The 17,364-nt window shown below is 38.6% G+C and overlaps 2 protein-coding genes across 3 annotated transcripts in view; one reads left to right on the top strand and one right to left on the bottom strand.

Moving 5' to 3' along the window:
- Window positions 1-3,119, top strand: part of ACC (acetyl-CoA carboxylase) — an 84,685-nt gene extending 81,566 nt beyond the window's left edge. For both annotated transcript variants that reach the window (XM_034972088.2, XM_034972090.2), the window contains one exon: window positions 86-3,119. In XM_034972088.2, the coding sequence (XP_034827979.1) occupies window positions 86-163 (78 nt within the window). In that variant the 3' untranslated portion in view covers window positions 164-3,119. The remainder of the gene's footprint in view (window positions 1-85) is intronic.
- Window positions 3,120-5,456: 2,337 nt separating this feature from the next.
- Window positions 5,457-17,364, bottom strand: part of LOC117985177 (lysosomal alpha-mannosidase-like) — a 28,761-nt gene continuing 16,853 nt past the window's right edge. The window contains exons 17-29 of the mRNA XM_069500824.1: window positions 16,084-16,251; window positions 15,702-15,853; window positions 14,418-14,539; window positions 13,104-13,255; window positions 12,622-12,748; window positions 11,505-11,632; window positions 10,623-10,737; window positions 9,008-9,173; window positions 8,707-8,807; window positions 7,868-8,377; window positions 7,148-7,468; window positions 6,428-6,578; window positions 5,457-5,906 (exon numbers count right to left, since the gene is read on the bottom strand). Coding sequence (XP_069356925.1) covers window positions 5,777-5,906; window positions 6,428-6,578; window positions 7,148-7,468; window positions 7,868-8,377; window positions 8,707-8,807; window positions 9,008-9,173; window positions 10,623-10,737; window positions 11,505-11,632; window positions 12,622-12,748; window positions 13,104-13,255; window positions 14,418-14,539; window positions 15,702-15,853; window positions 16,084-16,251 — 2,343 coding nt within the window. The 3' untranslated portion in view covers window positions 5,457-5,776. The remainder of the gene's footprint in view (window positions 5,907-6,427; window positions 6,579-7,147; window positions 7,469-7,867; window positions 8,378-8,706; window positions 8,808-9,007; window positions 9,174-10,622; window positions 10,738-11,504; window positions 11,633-12,621; window positions 12,749-13,103; window positions 13,256-14,417; window positions 14,540-15,701; window positions 15,854-16,083; window positions 16,252-17,364) is intronic.

The raw sequence follows: 17,364 nt of genomic DNA, 5'->3' as shown, positions 1-17,364 counted from the left end.
TCATCTAGTGTCAACATCTGGTGGTTAGTCCACAGGTGTGGCGGTCCACAGTGTATAAAAACCTTAATATAAATATTTTTTTCAGGAACTAACACCTTCTCAACGCGCCGAATTCGTCAGAAAACTCACTGCCTTAGAAATGGAACCAGATTTTAACAATTAGTGATAAATAAATAATTAATTAATAGAATTTTTATAACGGAAGTGTTATTATAATCTATCCGCGGAAAGAAGTTAGTATAATACCGCTCTCTCTGTTACGTAGTCCTATACAAATGATAGAGACAAAATCTCAGTGGGTTACTGGGTGCTAACTATTTTGATTCACCAACCAATCACAAACGAAACTATGTTATCTAATTGAATGTCGAATGTTTTTTGAAAACATGTTTGTGATTTTTATCCAACATTTATATGGAATTACGTAACAGAGAGAGCGCTATACTATCTTCTTTCCACGGATAGAGTATAGTAATGAAAATGAATATCGTTCGTTGCTGAATAGTGTTCAGAGTCGTTTTTAATTTGCGGTAATTTTTTTACCTTGACTTATTTTTTTTAAATCGCGTACTTCTTTTTTAGAATTTTAAATTCACGCCTAAGGGTGTGTTTCTGTGGCGTGAAACAGTCTCTTATCTTTGGTGAAAAGTTTTGGAATTAATAGGCGAGCCGCTTGTTGCATCTCAAAAAGCCGTGGCCCCTCGGGCAGGGAGCGAAATACCGGTATTTCTTTTGTAGAGTTACCAAAGTACCGTTATGATAACTTTAAAAAGTAACAATAAAGATAACGACGTATCTATTAACGTTATCTAAATACCATTATTTATTAATATGGGTAAAAGTAACAGTACATATTACAGGCATATTACAGGTAATCATACATTTATATTTATCTAACAATGCTGTGTACAAAGTAGCATCTTTGCTTTACGCGCTTTTACCGTTAAGTAACGGTAACAATATAGCGTTAAATTATAATACTGTTACTATTAAACTTACCTTTTTAACGTAACATAACGAAATGTTTTGTATACCCTATCCGCGGAAAGAAGTTATTATAGCACTCTCTCTGTTACATTATCCCATACAAATGATAGAGGAAAAAATCTCAGTGGGTGTTAATCATTTTGAGGCACCAACCAATCACAAACATGTTCGACATTTAATTCGAAAATGATTTCAAATAATATTCACAATTCAATTAGAAAACATAGTTTCGTTGGTGACTCAAAACAGTTAGCGCCCACTGAGAGTTGCCTCTATCATTTGTATGGGATTACGTGACAGAGACAGTGTTATACTAACTTCTTTCCGCAGATATGGTATAGTTTTAACGTAAACAAAATTGTGATGGTAACCGTCCCTGCCCTCGGGTTACTTATATTTTTAATACAATGCAATATTAGTTCTTATGTTAGTTTGTAATTGCGTCTAGTTTGCGAAAATACTCTAGTTAGGAGAATGTACAGTAGTCACTTGCGATGTGATCATGACAAAATAGGTTTGATAAGTAGAAAATATCCTGAAACGCTGCCTATTTTTATGTAAAAGTTACATCAAATAGGTCCGTCCTATTTAATTGTTAAAAAAAATATATATTTATTTACACTAAAATTTTATTTAATATTATTATAATATGTTGCTGAATATCACAAATTATTAATAAATATTTTGTAATTATGTGCAGAAAAAAAATATTTTTACTATACTAAGTCCCTCCGAATTTGTCTGTCTATGCGCACTAATCTCAAGAACTACTACTGTTGGGATTTCCATACGGTTTTCATTAAACTTTAGACACATATTCTGCGAGTGTTTAGATGTAATTTATAGAATTACGAAATCCTAAAAAATACAACCAAAAATAATTCAATCTGGATACTTTGTGCTACCCGTGTGAAGCCGGGCGGGTCTAAATAACTAGGTGTTTAAGGATTTTCTTATTATAAACTACGACCAAAGGCGAACACTGGTTTCTTTAGTTTAATCTACTTTTAATAAATCTGGTTCTAAATCAGAATAATCTAATAGAAATTGTATAATTAAAGGATAAAATTATTATTATTTATTACTTATCAATTATTGTGTTATTATAATTATTATGATATTTTATATAATGGGGGTTTTTATATTTATAACTAATAATTATGTAAGATTGTGTGTGTAGAAGATTAAAATCCGGTTCTTGTGTTAAGGGGGCTCAAGACGGTGCTTGCTTCATACAAACGTAGGAGGGTAATTACTACATTATTTGATACTGTACGCTCAAAACTAAGTATTATATCGATTAATCTTGTCATTATCTAGGTTTATTGATATATGAAACATTGAAAAAATATTGATTTTAAAGTTACGAGCCTCAAAAGATTCCTATTTTAACACTAAATTTATGACAACTTTGGATGTAAATAAATAAGATTAGGGGTATGAAAATTCTAAAGAAATTTAACATTAGACATAGTTTATTTATTCATTAGTTGAAATAACTATACTTTGCAAACATAAACTCCGTAGTTTTTTCTCAAAAATACTTTTCCTAAACCCTTGATTTCAGTGAAAATCATCGTGCCTCTCACCTTTCTTATACAATGTCAAGTGAAAAGCAAACAAGTTCGGTCGAGCTTACTGCGCGATTCTGCTTAGTTAAAACAGTTTCATTCATATGATAGTCGATTCATTTGTTTATTGTTTTAATACAGGAACCGGAAATGACTTGTATGATTGATCCGAATTTGTTTCTATGAAGGTACCTAAATGAAAGAAATACTGATATATAATTTTGTATACAATGTATGTTTTTCAGCTTGTTTGGGTAAAAATGGGTACTATACATATCACATTGCGAAGTAAATTATTACAAAACAAATCGATTTATAATAGGACAATAATATTATAATGCTAATTAGATCGTTTTTAACAATGTATTGTAAAACAGTGCCCTTAGTTGTTGAAAAAATTGCATTTTGTGACGTCAATTTTGACACACTTTCATGCTAGGAAAGTCAATTTTGACTTCCTTTCCTACACACTTCTGGCAAGGAAGTCGAAATATTTACACCCTTTCATGCCAGAACTGTTAATATATTACCCCCTTTCATGCCAGAACTGTTAATATATTACACCCTTTCATGCCAGAACTGTTAATATATTACCCCCTTTCATGCCAGAACTGTTAATATATTACCGACTTTCATGCAAGAACTGTCAATATATTACCCCCTTTCATGCCAGAACTGTTAATATATTACCGACTTTCATGCAAGAACTGTCAATATATTACCCCCTTTCATGCAAGATCTTTCAATATATTACACACTTTCATGCAATGCAAGAACTGTCAATTTTGATGTCACTCCCTGAGTGCGTAACCTCAGTTTCGTTACCTGCATAACGTACAAACGTACACCACCGTACATTCCTTTCCTATTTGTATTTATATTATTTTAAATTGATAAATTAGTTTATGGTTTCGAACGAACTATTGTTTAAGCAACTCAAAATTTCTACAATTTTATATTGATTTTTATTATTTAGTTAAATTTATTAATCGAAAAAAATATAATTTTATGCTAAAACATACACTAAAGTGAATTTATTTAGCTTTATTTACTGAAATTTACTGAAAAATCTAGTCACGTTCTTTAGGAAATTACACAGACCACCGCCTATAGACGCCTAATAGCCGGACACCCCCGATCGCCAAGCTTAGGCAGTTGCTTAGTTTAAAAGTCGGCCCACGCCCGTTCGGTACCCTCAATCCGTAAATTCAAAATTGTCTTGATTACGTGACTTTTGAGCCACCAATCACAACAAAGCATTCTCCCTTGTCCCCCGCCAACTTACGATTTTGTTTTCATGCAAAACTTTGTATAAATGTGTTCTCTTGAGGTTGAATCCTCTGTGGGAAATAACTAGGACTGGTATTGCACATATCGACTGTGAACTAGCGACATGTTCTATCTCATAGTACTATTTCACTTAAAATATTCGTCTACTATCATCTATTTCGTATTCTACAGTGTCATAGTTCAAGACAGTTATCTAGTTTGCAACAAAAATTCTAAAAAGCACGTACGCTATACCCTATCCGCGGAACGAAGTTAGTATAGCGCTCTCTCTGTTACGTAATCCCATACAAATGATAGAGGCAGAAATCTCAGTAGTTTTGAGTCACCAACCATAATATTAAGGGAGTTTCTTTTTTTTTAAATACAAGTTAGCCCTTGACTGTAATCTCACCTGGTGGTAAGTGATGATGCCGTGTAAGATAAAAGCGGGTTATAACCTGGAAGGGGTATGGCAGTTTTTATTAAACCCATGCCCCTCTTTGGTTTCTACATGGCATAGTACCGGAACGCTTGGTCGCTTGGCGGCACGGCTTTGCCGGTAGGGTGCTGACTAGCCACGGTCGCTCCCACCAGACCAGACCACAAATTTAGAAATTATGAAATTCCAAACCCCTGCCAAGAATCGAACCCGGGACCTCCCACTAATAAGACCACAGTGTTTTACCATTGCGCCAGGGAGGTCGTAAATTTTTCATGACTTTATAGGTAGTTACTATACACTACACGAAGAGTAGTTAGTACGGAAAACATAGACCCATTTGTGATTGGTTGGTGCCTCAAAATGGTTAACGCCCACTGACTTGTCTTTGTCATTTGTATGGGATCACGTAACAGAGAGAGCGCTATACTAACTTCTCGCCGCGGATAGAGTTTAGTGATTTACATTCACTTTACTGTATGTTTTGGACCACTAGTCGTGTTTATTGCTCAACATTTGAGCTACCAGTTGTTATAGTCCGTACAAAACGAGAACTCACTCGCCATTTTAATTCTGTCTCAACTGTCATGTCAAAAGTACGGTTCACGTTTGAAATAAGGACTATAATCGTTCTTTTGACATGACGGTTGACACAAAGTTAAAATGGCGCGTTAGAACTTATTTTGTACGCATTATACCAGTTGTTACGTTTGTATAGAGCTAGAGAGGGTTCGGTTTTAGTACTCGTTTTTTGTAAAAAAATAAATGAATAAATAAATATTTAATAATTTTCTTATGTGGTTTTATTTTAAATTTGTTATCTTGAGTAAGTAAAGAACAATGCTTACTAAGTTTATTTCCTTATAAAAAATTTAATACACAACTACTAATAAATAATACACAAAAACAATATTTGTCTAGTATAATTACATTGAATTTTTTTGTTATAATGGTAATTAATGCCTGCTCGTCACTCGCGCGCGAATCACGGCGCGAGACAACAGTATGCCATGCCAATGGATTTGTTTCGCGCTGCGATTCGCATGCGAATAACAGCTGGCAAGAATCTTCACAAATCTTCAGCACTACAAGACCAATCACTATAACTTGTCCCCTGCCGTCATGTTGGCACCATTGCAGTTCACATAATAATAAACCCATAAACCCTAAGTTCTAAGGAATAAAGTGGGAATAAAGCAATCAAGGCAATGGTGCCAACATGACAGCAAGGGACAAGTTATAGTCAACCACTGAACGGTATGTAGATGTAGTTCACTCTAGATCACTCTGGCTAGGCTATGCATTTCAAAGAAGACACGGACAACTATTTGCAACTTGCGTAGGTAGGTACGTACTTATAATAGCAATAAAAAAATCACTCGATTTCACTATTTTTAAGAAAAAAAATTATTTGCAAGAACGTCGGTAGCAAAAAAAATGGAATAAACAATGCTTAAAATTAAATTAAACTGGTTCGAAAATCGATTTGCAAAGATTTCTAATTTACAAACTATAACGTGTAAGGTTTTTTGTCCTCCAGCCATAAAACAAAAGTCCGTATCTGCGTCGGCCTGAGCGTGATCACGTGCTCAGGCTCAGGCTCAGAGCTTTGCTCAGTTTGCTCTTCGTTCATGATTGCTCTGAAAAATAAATTGAATTTAGTTTTTGAAATTAGTTTATTTACTGCTACCTCTCCAGCGCATACTTTGGCTTTCCCAATGTCTCCAAATGATGCCTACGATGTGCCTACGTCATAATAGCTATCTGCATGTCAAATTTCAGCCCGATCCGTCTAGTAGTTTGAGCTGTGCGTTGATCCGTCAGTTACCTTTTTCTTTTATATATTTAGGTTATTACTTACCGTTCGAAGCTCTGATAGCCTAGTGGTTAGGACGTCCGCCTTCTAATCGGAGGTCGGGGGTTCGATCCCGGGCACGCACCTCTAACTTTTCGGATTTATGTGCGTTTTAATTAATTAAATATCACTTGGTTTAACGGTGAAGGAAAACATCGTGAGGAAACCTGCATGCCTGAGAGTTCTCCATAATGTTCTCAAAGGTGTGTGAAAGGCAGACTATGGCCAAAACCCTTCTCACTCTGAGAAGAGACCCGTGCTCGGTAGTGAGCCGGTGATGGGTTGATCATGATGATGATGACTTACCGTTTACTCCTCCGAATCTGTGTGCCCTCTATCTCCTCTTCATATTCATCGTCTTCGTCATCGTCGTCATCATCGTCATCGTCGTCTGGGTAGTCCCGACGTTGGCAACGCTTGCGCTGCGACCATTCCGTTTCTCGCTTCAATAGTGTTTCTGGAAATACCCCTTCAGTCATTTAAATAAGGTGCAGCACGCGGCAGAAAATAATGTACATCGGCCTTTAGAATGACATTTCAGCTTTGTAGAGCATTGTCTCTGTCACTCATACCTTTCTGACATTTTGTCGGTCTCAACGATAGAGACAATGCTCTACAAATCCACTGTCTCCTTCTAAAGGTAGATGTTACATTATTTTCTGCCGCGTAATGGAATCTAAATATATAAAAGGAAAAGGTGACTGACTGACTGACTAACTGGCTAACTGACTGACTGACTGACTGACTGATCTATCAACGCACAGCTCAAACTACTGGACGGATCGGGCTGAAATTTGGCATGCAGGTACAATAGCTATTATGACGTAGGCATCCGCTAAGAAAGGATTTTTGAAAATTCAACCCTTAAGGGGGTGAAATAGGGGTTTGAAATTTGTGTAGTCCACGCGGACGAAGTCGCGAGCATAAGCTAGTAATCGATAAATGGCGTTTTGAAAGTAATGGCCTACATTCTATAAGTACTGATGTCTTTGACTGAAGGTACTTAGGTGGATTTAAGATACTTACCCTTTCTTGGTCCGACATCCTCAGGATCATATTCCCTGCCGCGTTCCTTTCTCAATTCTCCATCTTCTCTATCAGTAATAAAGAACGGCATTCCCACAGTGGATTCCTTCCTCCTATGTCTACTCCTCGAGGTAGTTTCATAACTGTCATCGTTCTTCTTAACCCTTCCGTTTCTTCTGCGTTTTCTAGAACGCTCTGTGAATTCTTCCAAGCTTCTTATATGCGGTTTGAAGGACTTTCTCCGTTTACTTCTGTAGTTTCTGTAGTACATGTCGTATATTGATTTAGTTATCCCGTCGTCTATGTCGTCTTGGTAAATATCTGAAAATAGTAACAGATTTGAAAAACAGGTTCTCTTTCTTTGATTTCATCAACTACATAACATCGCACATCAAAAGTTCAGTCATGTTAATGATTGTTTCGTCAAAATCATCAAAAAAAAATTGTTTTGTTTATTTCAATCCAATGTTAGTGTTTATACAGTTTTGATGCATAAAATTTAAGGGGTGTTAGATTTTATTCACGACTTAGTCGTCTGAATTTCAGGTCGAGTTTAGCTGTCTTATCTGATTTTTCGCTTTCAAAGATATTGTGTTGTGTAGACAAACAAAATAAACACACCAACATAATCAAGAGATACCAACTATAGTCTTCTACTAACTTATTTATACAGGTAGAGTTAGTAGAGAAGTCTTAAAATAATTAGTTTTTACTTTTTACCTGTTTCGTAGTTTTTAAAACTTCTCGTCTTATTACTCCTCTTTTTCGACGATCGCTTCTTAATGTTCGACGAGAAGTCTTCTTCCAAAGACGTAAACTCCTCGCTTTTGCTCAAATCGACGAAAAAGTTCGACGGTTTCATTTTTGCCGTCAAAAAATTTAATTTTGGTGTCTTTTTCGTCGTTATTATGCGTTGTCTGATGTGTTGAGTTGTGTTTTTGTACATTTTTGGCTTCAAAGTGCGATTTACGTGACCAAAAACTGTGTTGTTTATATCTAAATCTGAATTTTTTGTTTTCTGTCCCGCGTCAACAGTTTTAAAAATGTCTTGGTTATATTGAATAGTTTCATTTTGATCTATGAGATTATCGGTGATGTTCGCTGATCGTTTTTTTCTGTTTTCAAATTCGCGGGTAGTTTTGATTTTGGATATTGATTCACCACCGACACGTCTGTCTGAGTGTCTGTACATTTTCTTATGGGTATAGTCTGCTTCGTCTGAGTAATGTGCTGCAAAAGTAAATACGTAAGTATGAGTAGGTACCTAAGTATTAATTTTTACGGAAGTTAAAGTTAAGACACAGTGACGAAGAGACGAAGCGAAGCGATGCGACAACTATAGGCGTTTCATCCATACTAATATTAAAAATGCGAAAGTGTGTCTGTCTGTCTGTCTGCTAGCCTTTCACGGCTCAACCGTTCAAGAATAGAATCCACGTTGATTGCGGAAAAACTGAATCAATGCAATGCAACTGCATAACACATTACTACGATTGATTCGTTGATCTTAAAAAATGCTAGAAGTTATCAAAAATTTTGGTGAACAAACAATAATTTACCGGATTCAATAATGTCCACTGGTTTAGTGACTTTCATTTCATCAGGATAGTCAGGATTGTCTTCGGGAAATATGCCATCGTCACCTCCGGAGTAAACGTATCTGAAAAAAATCGGCCAAGTGCGAGTCAGACTCGCGCACGTATTCGTTTAGGTTAGTCGTTTCAATAGAAAAAGTAGGTAAGCATTTTGGCAGGTAAGTATTAAGGCCTGTTTCAAATTCAAACCATGGGTTTTAGAAAATAAAACTTTTAGTTGTTTTGACGGAATTTTGTTTTTATTGAAGAATTTAGTATTTTCTACCTGGTACTCCAGTCCATCTGCCTGGCATCATCCAGCCATTGGTTGGCAGCGAGCGTTGTTTCCCGGAGCCTCCTTATCTTGAACTGCAAGATCTTGCGCAGGTCCACGGTGATGTGAGACGACTTGCTTAGCTCATCCAGCATCTCGGACTCGCGTTTTTGAAAACCTGAGGGTAGTTGTGAAATTATGGTTGTTTCAATCAATCAGCCTGTTTGCGTCCACTGCTGGACATAGGCCTTCCCTAGAGCGCACACGATCCTCTGCCTTCCTCATCCACCCACTTCCCGCTATCTTCTTAAGGTCGTCAGTCCAGCGGGTTGGAGGTCGTCCCACACTGCGCTTGCCGATACGCGGTCTCTGCTCCAGAACACGTCTGCCCCAGCGGCCATCGGTTCTGCGGCAGACGTGGCCTGCCCACTGCCACTAGCTGCATAGCACGCTGAGCGACTTTGAACGTATGGACAAGGCCAACTGTCAGTGTCCACGTCTCACGTCACGTGGTTGTTTGGATGCTCTACTTCTATTCAAACCAGGCTGGAGAATAGGCTACTTGACAATTTTTTTAAGTTGGTCTTAAATGGTTAATATTTGTCCTATTATATCAAAAAAATTAACACTATATTTTTTTGCGCCCTAAAAACCGTAAAACTTTAATTTAAAAAAATATTTTTCTTAGACAGGTGAAAACACTGTCGGCCATGTTTGGCCGATAGATTATCTGTGCTCTGACGTCATGCATTTGTAAACAACAGTATAACCCTGTGGTTACACTGTTGTTTACAAATGCATGACGTCAGAGCACAGATAATCTATCGGCCAAACATGGCCGACAGTGTTTTCACCTGTCTAAGAAAAATATTTTTTTAAATTAAAGTTTTACGGTTTTTAGGGCGCAAAAAAATATAGTGTTAATTTTTTTGATATAATAGGACAAATATTAACCATTTAAGACCAACTTAAAAAAATTGTCAAGTAGCCTATTGTGATCAGAACTAGCAAGACCGACGATGCCGCGGGCCGCGTAGACAACTACCACGCTGTACCTAATATCATCTTGTTTCATCAGGCAAATAAAAAATTAACTAGATAGACAGGTCGAGATGCCAATCGGGGTATGAGGTGGGGGACGCCCCGCACATCCGCACGCCACCCGCCCTCGCCCGCACCGGATTGAGAGGGCGGGGCGTTCCCTCCCCGATTGGCATCTTAACCTGTCGCGTACTATACGTAATAATCCGGCAAATACCTACTAAGTGTCTGTACCTAATACCTACCTATGACCTATTTACTTTAAGCACCTATATAATACCTAATAAATAGGCATCTTCAAGGCAAGCGCGCTCCATCTTACGCTGCATCATCACTTGCCACCAGCATGCTCTCAGTGTTCAACGATGAATGCTAGCCACCGAGCTCATTTGACATAGGTTCGTTCTACATTGTTGCTTCACTGGGTGACATCAAAATGAATTTTCGTAGACAACCTTCAATGGATTAAAAATAAATGACGAATGAGCTCGGTGGCTGTCATTCATCGACGAACACTGAGTTAGCGAATTGCCCCGCAGGTCTGATTGCAGCCAAGCGCTAGTCTATTTACTAGATAAGTAATTACCATGATTGTTCTCTAAAGTGTTTTCGAGCCTCAAGAGAACTGAGCCTGCCTTCCACGGCTCCAGCGTCAGGACCTGAACGTGGCGCGGCAGGCCGTGGACACGAAGAGCTGAAAACTGAAAGATTGTACAATTGTTTAGTATCGTCATCAACATGACCAACTCTATACTTTTATGTCTTTTTTTTAGTGTACATCATCGTGATCAACCCATCGCCGGCTCACTACAGAGCACGGGTCTCCTCTCAGAGTGAGAAGGGTTGTGGCCATAGTCTACCACGCTGGCCAAGTGCGGATTGGCAGACTTCACACACCTTTGAGAACATTATGGAGAACTCTCAGGCATGCAGGTTTCCTCACGATGTTTTCCTTCACCGTTAAAGCAAGTGATTCTAGTGTACAATAAATCATATTTCATTCATTTATGTATCATCGCCGGTCCACTACTGAGAACGGGTCTCTTAGAACGAGAATGGGTATGGGTGTATGGGCCATAGTTCATCACGTTGGCCATTTTGTTTGTTGATTTACAAAATGATTACTTAAATTGGTATTGTTCGCAAGTCAATTAACAAGCGTAGTAAATGTCGAAATATCTCCGTTTCAGAACTTTTTCTAATCTAGGTAAGTAGGTAAGTGATAAATATAATCAATTTTGGGGTTGTTTAATATACATACGATTAAACTATTCTGACATAGGTTTACTGAGTCGAATAGGTAGGTTTTGACCACCGCCGCCCGGCGAGAAAGAGTCATTGAACCTTTGATTTTTCGGTATTATCGGATTAGCAGACGTTAAACACCTTTGAGAACATTATGGAGAACTCTCAGGCGTGTAGATTTGCTTGGATTGCTGACTAGTGGATGGATCAATGGATGGATTACCCTCTTATTCCTGACATTCTGCCACTTCCTGCGGCTGACCTTCTCGCCGGGGGTCATAAACAGCCACGGCTCGAAGGTCCACTTGCGCGTCATCTGAGACGCCCGCTCCGAAAATGTTTGACCGTCAACTGAAATGTATGTTTGCTAAGTATTAAGGTTCTACCCGGTGGTGCCATAATGCCTGATCATTACAATAAGCTGGGACTATACACAGGGCCATCTTTCACCTATTGGAGGCCCTGGGCACATTAGAATAATTGGGCCCCTATGACCTTGACAGAGTAGTGGATCGAATATAAGTCAGTCTTGACTATAGTTAATCTCTATGGTCCTCTGTTTGAGTGGGCCTTTTTGACCTTTGATTTAATCATAATGTTTTTCGCTAATAAAATATCGGTCGGTCGGTTATAGTTTGGTGATCTGGCTGGGACCAGTGGGCCCCTATCTATCGTGGGCCCTGCGCACGTGCCCAGAGTGCCCAGTGGGAAAGATGGGCCTGACTATACAAGCTCTCTAAAGGTCTTCTGCTCCAAAATCAACCTTACTTAAAAATATTTTTATTTGGATTAAACATTGACAGAGACCGATTAATGTGGCGCTTATTTTTTTTCCAAATAAAAGAGTATACGTTAGTATCATTGACTACATATTACTTCGTATGGACAGGGTTATTGAACAAACAAAATGGCACCGACGCATTGGTGCGTAAATTTTAATTATGCACCAATGCAAGCTCAGTGACGTCTGGATTTCAAACGGGTCGTTCATTAGTATGTAAGTAGTATCTAATTGATCACTTGAAAATAGCAACCGCCGAGTTTCTTGCTGGGTCTTCTCGGTAGGAACGGCATTCCGAACCAGTGGTAAATTAAACTAGTTAATGATTCAAAAGCACTTGTAATAAGTCTACTTGAATAATAATAATAAATTCTATTCTATTCTATTCTAAGAGGTGTCGCTGATTTATTTGGTTTCTAAACCGTAAAAAATTTTGTTCGCTTGACCATATTGTCATTTATATCGATGGTACTCGTAAGTATAAGTTTCTATCAAAGAAATATTATGTACAACGATGTATTCCTATGTCGATGGTTTCTATTTATTTAAAAAGAATTACCGTCCTGTCTGAAGTTGCCGAAGAAGATCCTGTGTTTGCCCTTCACGACCAACCCTACGCCGAATGCCTCTTCGTTTAACGATTCTTCTAAGCCGAAGCCGTCGTCCGTTAGCAGTCTTCTGTGAATCTAGATAAAATAAAGAAGAATTATTTGGCTCAACCATAGTACTTAGCTAGTTATACAGACCTGCTGGTAAGCAATGATACAGCATAAAATGGAGCACGCTCGCCTAGAAGATGCGTAAGTATTTAATATTGAAAAAAATTTGTTGAGTAATTGCCTTTCTCACAAAATGAAAAATTTAACACTGGTGATTTGAAAAGTAACCGTAGAAGGGCTTTTCCCATTGGTTTTTTTTAAAAACGGGAACAAATTACCTAACAACAACTGCTATTTGATTTGACTCTATATGTAGAGTCCCTATAGAGACCTATGTCCAGCTGTGGACGTCTATCGGTTGCGACAACGAATGGCAACATACCATCAGCTCGATCTCCCCCTCGTTGTAAGAGGTGCCTCCCTGAGCCCTGTCCGTGAGCACGCAGAGCTCCACGCTGCTGTTGTGAGACTGCACACAGATGCGTGATGTGACCGGGTAGAAGCACGCTGGTAGACGCTTTTTTTGTTGCTGACCTTTAAAGATAACTTTTACCATTAGAAGACTTATATCTTCTAGACAGGTGTCCACAGAACTATACAACCATGGCCTAGGGGTAAGGATGTAAGTGTGATTTGAGACAAGCTACAACGTGGAAATGCAGCCAGTATTCTTGGCACCATTCCACGTGGGCATGATTTGTATAGTATTAATTACTATACAAATCATTAAGCTAAGATTTGGAAGACCCTTCCAGTATCAGTTTTCCCCTCCAATTACAATATGGGTACCTTCAAGTCAAGAGTGAATAGGCATCTTCTAGATAAGTGCGCTCCATCTTAGGCTGCATCATCACTTGCCACCAGGTCTGATTGCAGCCAAGCGCTAGTTTATAAATTTAAAAAAAATCATGCCCGCGTGAAAAAAAAGGGAATGTCGTCCTTTAAAGTCAACGCAAATAACTGAGAATTCAGAGGTTGAAGTTTTCAAGTGTAGGTCAACCTGCTCAAAAGTTAGTCTTGTCTGCGTTGACCACTGTTCAAGGGAACTAGTAAAACGTTTTTTGTCTGGGCCGATATTTCAATCGCCAAATAAATGTTGTATACAAAAACTGCCAAATGTAGGTACCTTCTAGAATATGTAAGAATTGAAATATCAGTTACCGGTAGGTACCTACATGCAAGAACAAGACAAAATAAAAATTTGTTTAAGTCTTAAAAAGTAGTTGAACGTCAAAAAGGTCTGGCAAGAGGATTTTGGGAGTTCCAACTTTAGACGTCATACTTAAGTATAAGTCAAGCAAATTGCTATTGCGCTGGAACCATGTCTCATTAACATCGAAATGACGGCAATTTGACGTCAGCCGTAATAAAAATATATCATCAGCTCGAAACTTTAGTCTAGTGCTGGCGTCACTAAAATGGCGGCCACACGCATTAGCAATGTGCGGACTTATATCAAACTAGATGATGCCCGCGACTTCGTCCGCGTGGATTTAGGTTTTCAAAAACCCCGTGGGAACTCTTTGATTTCCCGAGATAAAAAGTAGCCTATGTCCTTCCCCGTACCAAATTTCATCAAAATCGGTTGAACGGATAGGCCGTGAAAGGCTAGCAGACAGACAGACAGACACACTTTCGCATTTATAATATTAGTAGGTATGGATAGAGCAATTTGTTTGACCATGTCAATACTAACTGGTAGATTCATTCCAACAAGTCCTCTTCATCATCTGACGAGAGTTGGAGTCAGTGTAGAAGACGCCGTTGTTGCTAATGTTCGTCTTGAATATTGACACTACTTCCTTGCCAAGATCCGTCCTGAAAATAATCCAAATAAATAAAAGGAAATGGCGACTGACTGACTGACTGACTGACTGATCTATCAACGAACAGCTCAAACTACTGGCCGAATCGGGCTGAAACTTGGCATGCAGATAGCTATTACCACCCGCGATTTATTATTAGAAGTAGGCATCTGGCATCCGCTAAGAAAGGATTTTTGAAAATTCTACCCCCAAGGGCGTGAAATAGGGGTTTAAAGTTTGTTGGTTTGTGTAGTCCACGCGAACGAAGTCGCAAGCATAAGCTAGTTGGATTATAATCGTTGAAGGTCGAAGCGGTAATCTCAGGGTTCGATACCGGGTAAACACCTCTAACTTTCAGAATTATGTGTGTTTTACGCAATTAAATATCAATTGCTTTAACGACGATAGAAAATAACCTCGCGTTAACGGTGAGGACTTGCATGCCTGAGAATCCTCCATAATGTTCTCAAAGGTGTGTGAAATCTGCTGCTCCGCACTTGGTCAACATAGTGACTATATGGCCAAATCCTTCTCATCCTGAGAAGAGACACGTGCTCAGTAGTGAGCCAACGATGAGTTGATGATGATTATGATGTGGTATCTATCATACCAGAGCCCTAATTTGCTTCAAGGTTCGGATATGTTAGTCTAGGGTACTATTTATTGCCCCTAGCCAAAGTTACATCAAAGATCATCATCAGATCATTCAAAAGATCAACTGGGCCTGAGCCAAAGAAATATTGAATTACCAAATTGCCAGAAATGTTACTCGGGACTAGACCTGAGCCAAAGAAATATTGAATTCCCAAATTGCCAGAAATGTTACTCGGGACTAGACCTGAGCCAAAGAAATATTGAATTCCCAAATTACCAGAAATGTTACTCGGGACTAGACCTGAGCCAAAGAAATATTGAATTCCCAAATTGCCAGAAATGTTACTCGGGACTAGACCTGAGCCAAAGAAAAATCGAATTCCCAAATTGTCAGAAATGTTACTCGGGACTAGGCCAAAGAAAAATTGAATTACCAAATTGCCAGAAATGTTACTCGGGATCTCGCCTATAAAAGTCCACAGTACACGACATTGTTGCCAAACATCTTTTTCGAAAATTTTCCTCCAAACACCTAGTCCATTGGTTTTCGTTTCTGTAAAGGCAGTGATTAGTTTCCATACCCGATAGGCACAGGTCCGACAATCCACTCGATCTCCACAAACTCCTCGCCGCGGTACAGCCGGATGATTTGTGTTACCCAGTCGCTGAAGCGCTGTCGGATCTCCTTTACTAGCGACCCGCGGATGGTGTGGTATGAAGCCTTTTCAGTCACCTGATTGGAGACAAAACATTTCATCCAAATCGGTTAAACTGTTGGGCCGTAAAAAGCTAGCAGATAGACAGACACACTTTAGCATTTATAATATTAACTATGGATATTTTTTTGATAAATACGTGTGTCGAAGTGTTGAAAAGAAATGTCGAAAAATACGACTGTAGTACGGTTTTTTTCTCTTATTCCAGGTGGACTAATATGCCTCGTAGATGGTAACCAGTACATACCGGCATCGGTCTGTCGCTGTCCGGGCGGAAGCTGTAGGCGCCGGACTGGAAGCTCTGCTGCCTCTGACTGTAGTAGAAGTAGTTCTGCGACACCACGACCCTGGCGCCGTCCACGTGCTGGATAGATTCCAGGAAACCGGACGTCTTATCCACCGACACTTTTATGTACTGGAACATTTTTTTAACAATGAACTAGCCGAAGATAGAGCGTGAAGTTTTATTTGAGGACTAGCTTATGCTCGCGACTTCGTCCGCGTGGACTACATAAATTTCAAACCCCCATTTAACCCACTTACGGGTGGAATTTAGAAAAATCCTTTCTTAGTGGATTTACAAAGAACACACGCTCCAAGTTTCATGTCTCTAGGACCAGCGATTTAGGTTGTGTGTCAAATAATGACTAATTTGGGAGTAGCTCACGTCAAACTCATTATTTTGACTAATTTCTGGACACTTTCAACTACACTAGCGGCACGCTATGATGGCCGGTTTGACACATTACAATAGTGATGTGGAATGTCAATTTATTCTCGAACAAAAAACAATTAAGTTTTGTTTTTGTACCTGATTAAATAGGTTTAATAAAACAAAAATGTATATGTTTATTTAATTTATTTGAACGAACTGAATATTTGAACGAAAATGAATATACATACTTTATATGCACACAAGAAACATATGAATACAAAAGATACCGAAAAAGGTGCCACAAAAGGCCATAATTAATCAGATTCGTCCATACTACTATTTTCACTGTCGTCACTGCTATCATCACATACATTAATAATTATATGTTCGTTTTCTATAATATTATCTATTTTCACATCTCTTTCATAATCTTCCCTTATTAATTTAACAGTTCTATTCACAACCTTTTCCCAGTCTCCTTTAGTCACATGTTCACAAGCTTCTTCTAATAATTTTAGCATTTTTTTTGTGGTAAATGGGGGTTCTGTATTGTGTCTTGCAGCATATCCCTTAATTTGAGCCCACACCAACTCAATCGCATTATACTCACAATGGTAAGGCGGTAACCGTATAACTCTGTGCCCATGTTCTAATGCTATTTCGTCAATGACGTATCGGATCTTGGTTGGTTTGTTTTCTTTTAAAAGACGTACTAATTCCGCTTTTAACATATTCATGTTTGCATCTACGCCATTTTTACGAAGCCATGCGACGATATCAGCTTTCTTTTGGGATTGGGCAGGTGGCTTGTCAATTTGCATCGAGTGGTATGGGGCGTTGTCCATAATTATAATAGATGGTTCAGGGAGGCTA

This window comes from Maniola hyperantus, chromosome 9 (assembly GCF_902806685.2).
Source record: "Maniola hyperantus chromosome 9, iAphHyp1.2, whole genome shotgun sequence".
NCBI lineage: Eukaryota > Metazoa > Arthropoda > Insecta > Lepidoptera > Nymphalidae > Maniola > Maniola hyperantus.
The sequence above is the reverse complement of the archived record's forward strand: the minus strand, read 5'-3'. Positions and strand labels throughout refer to the sequence as shown.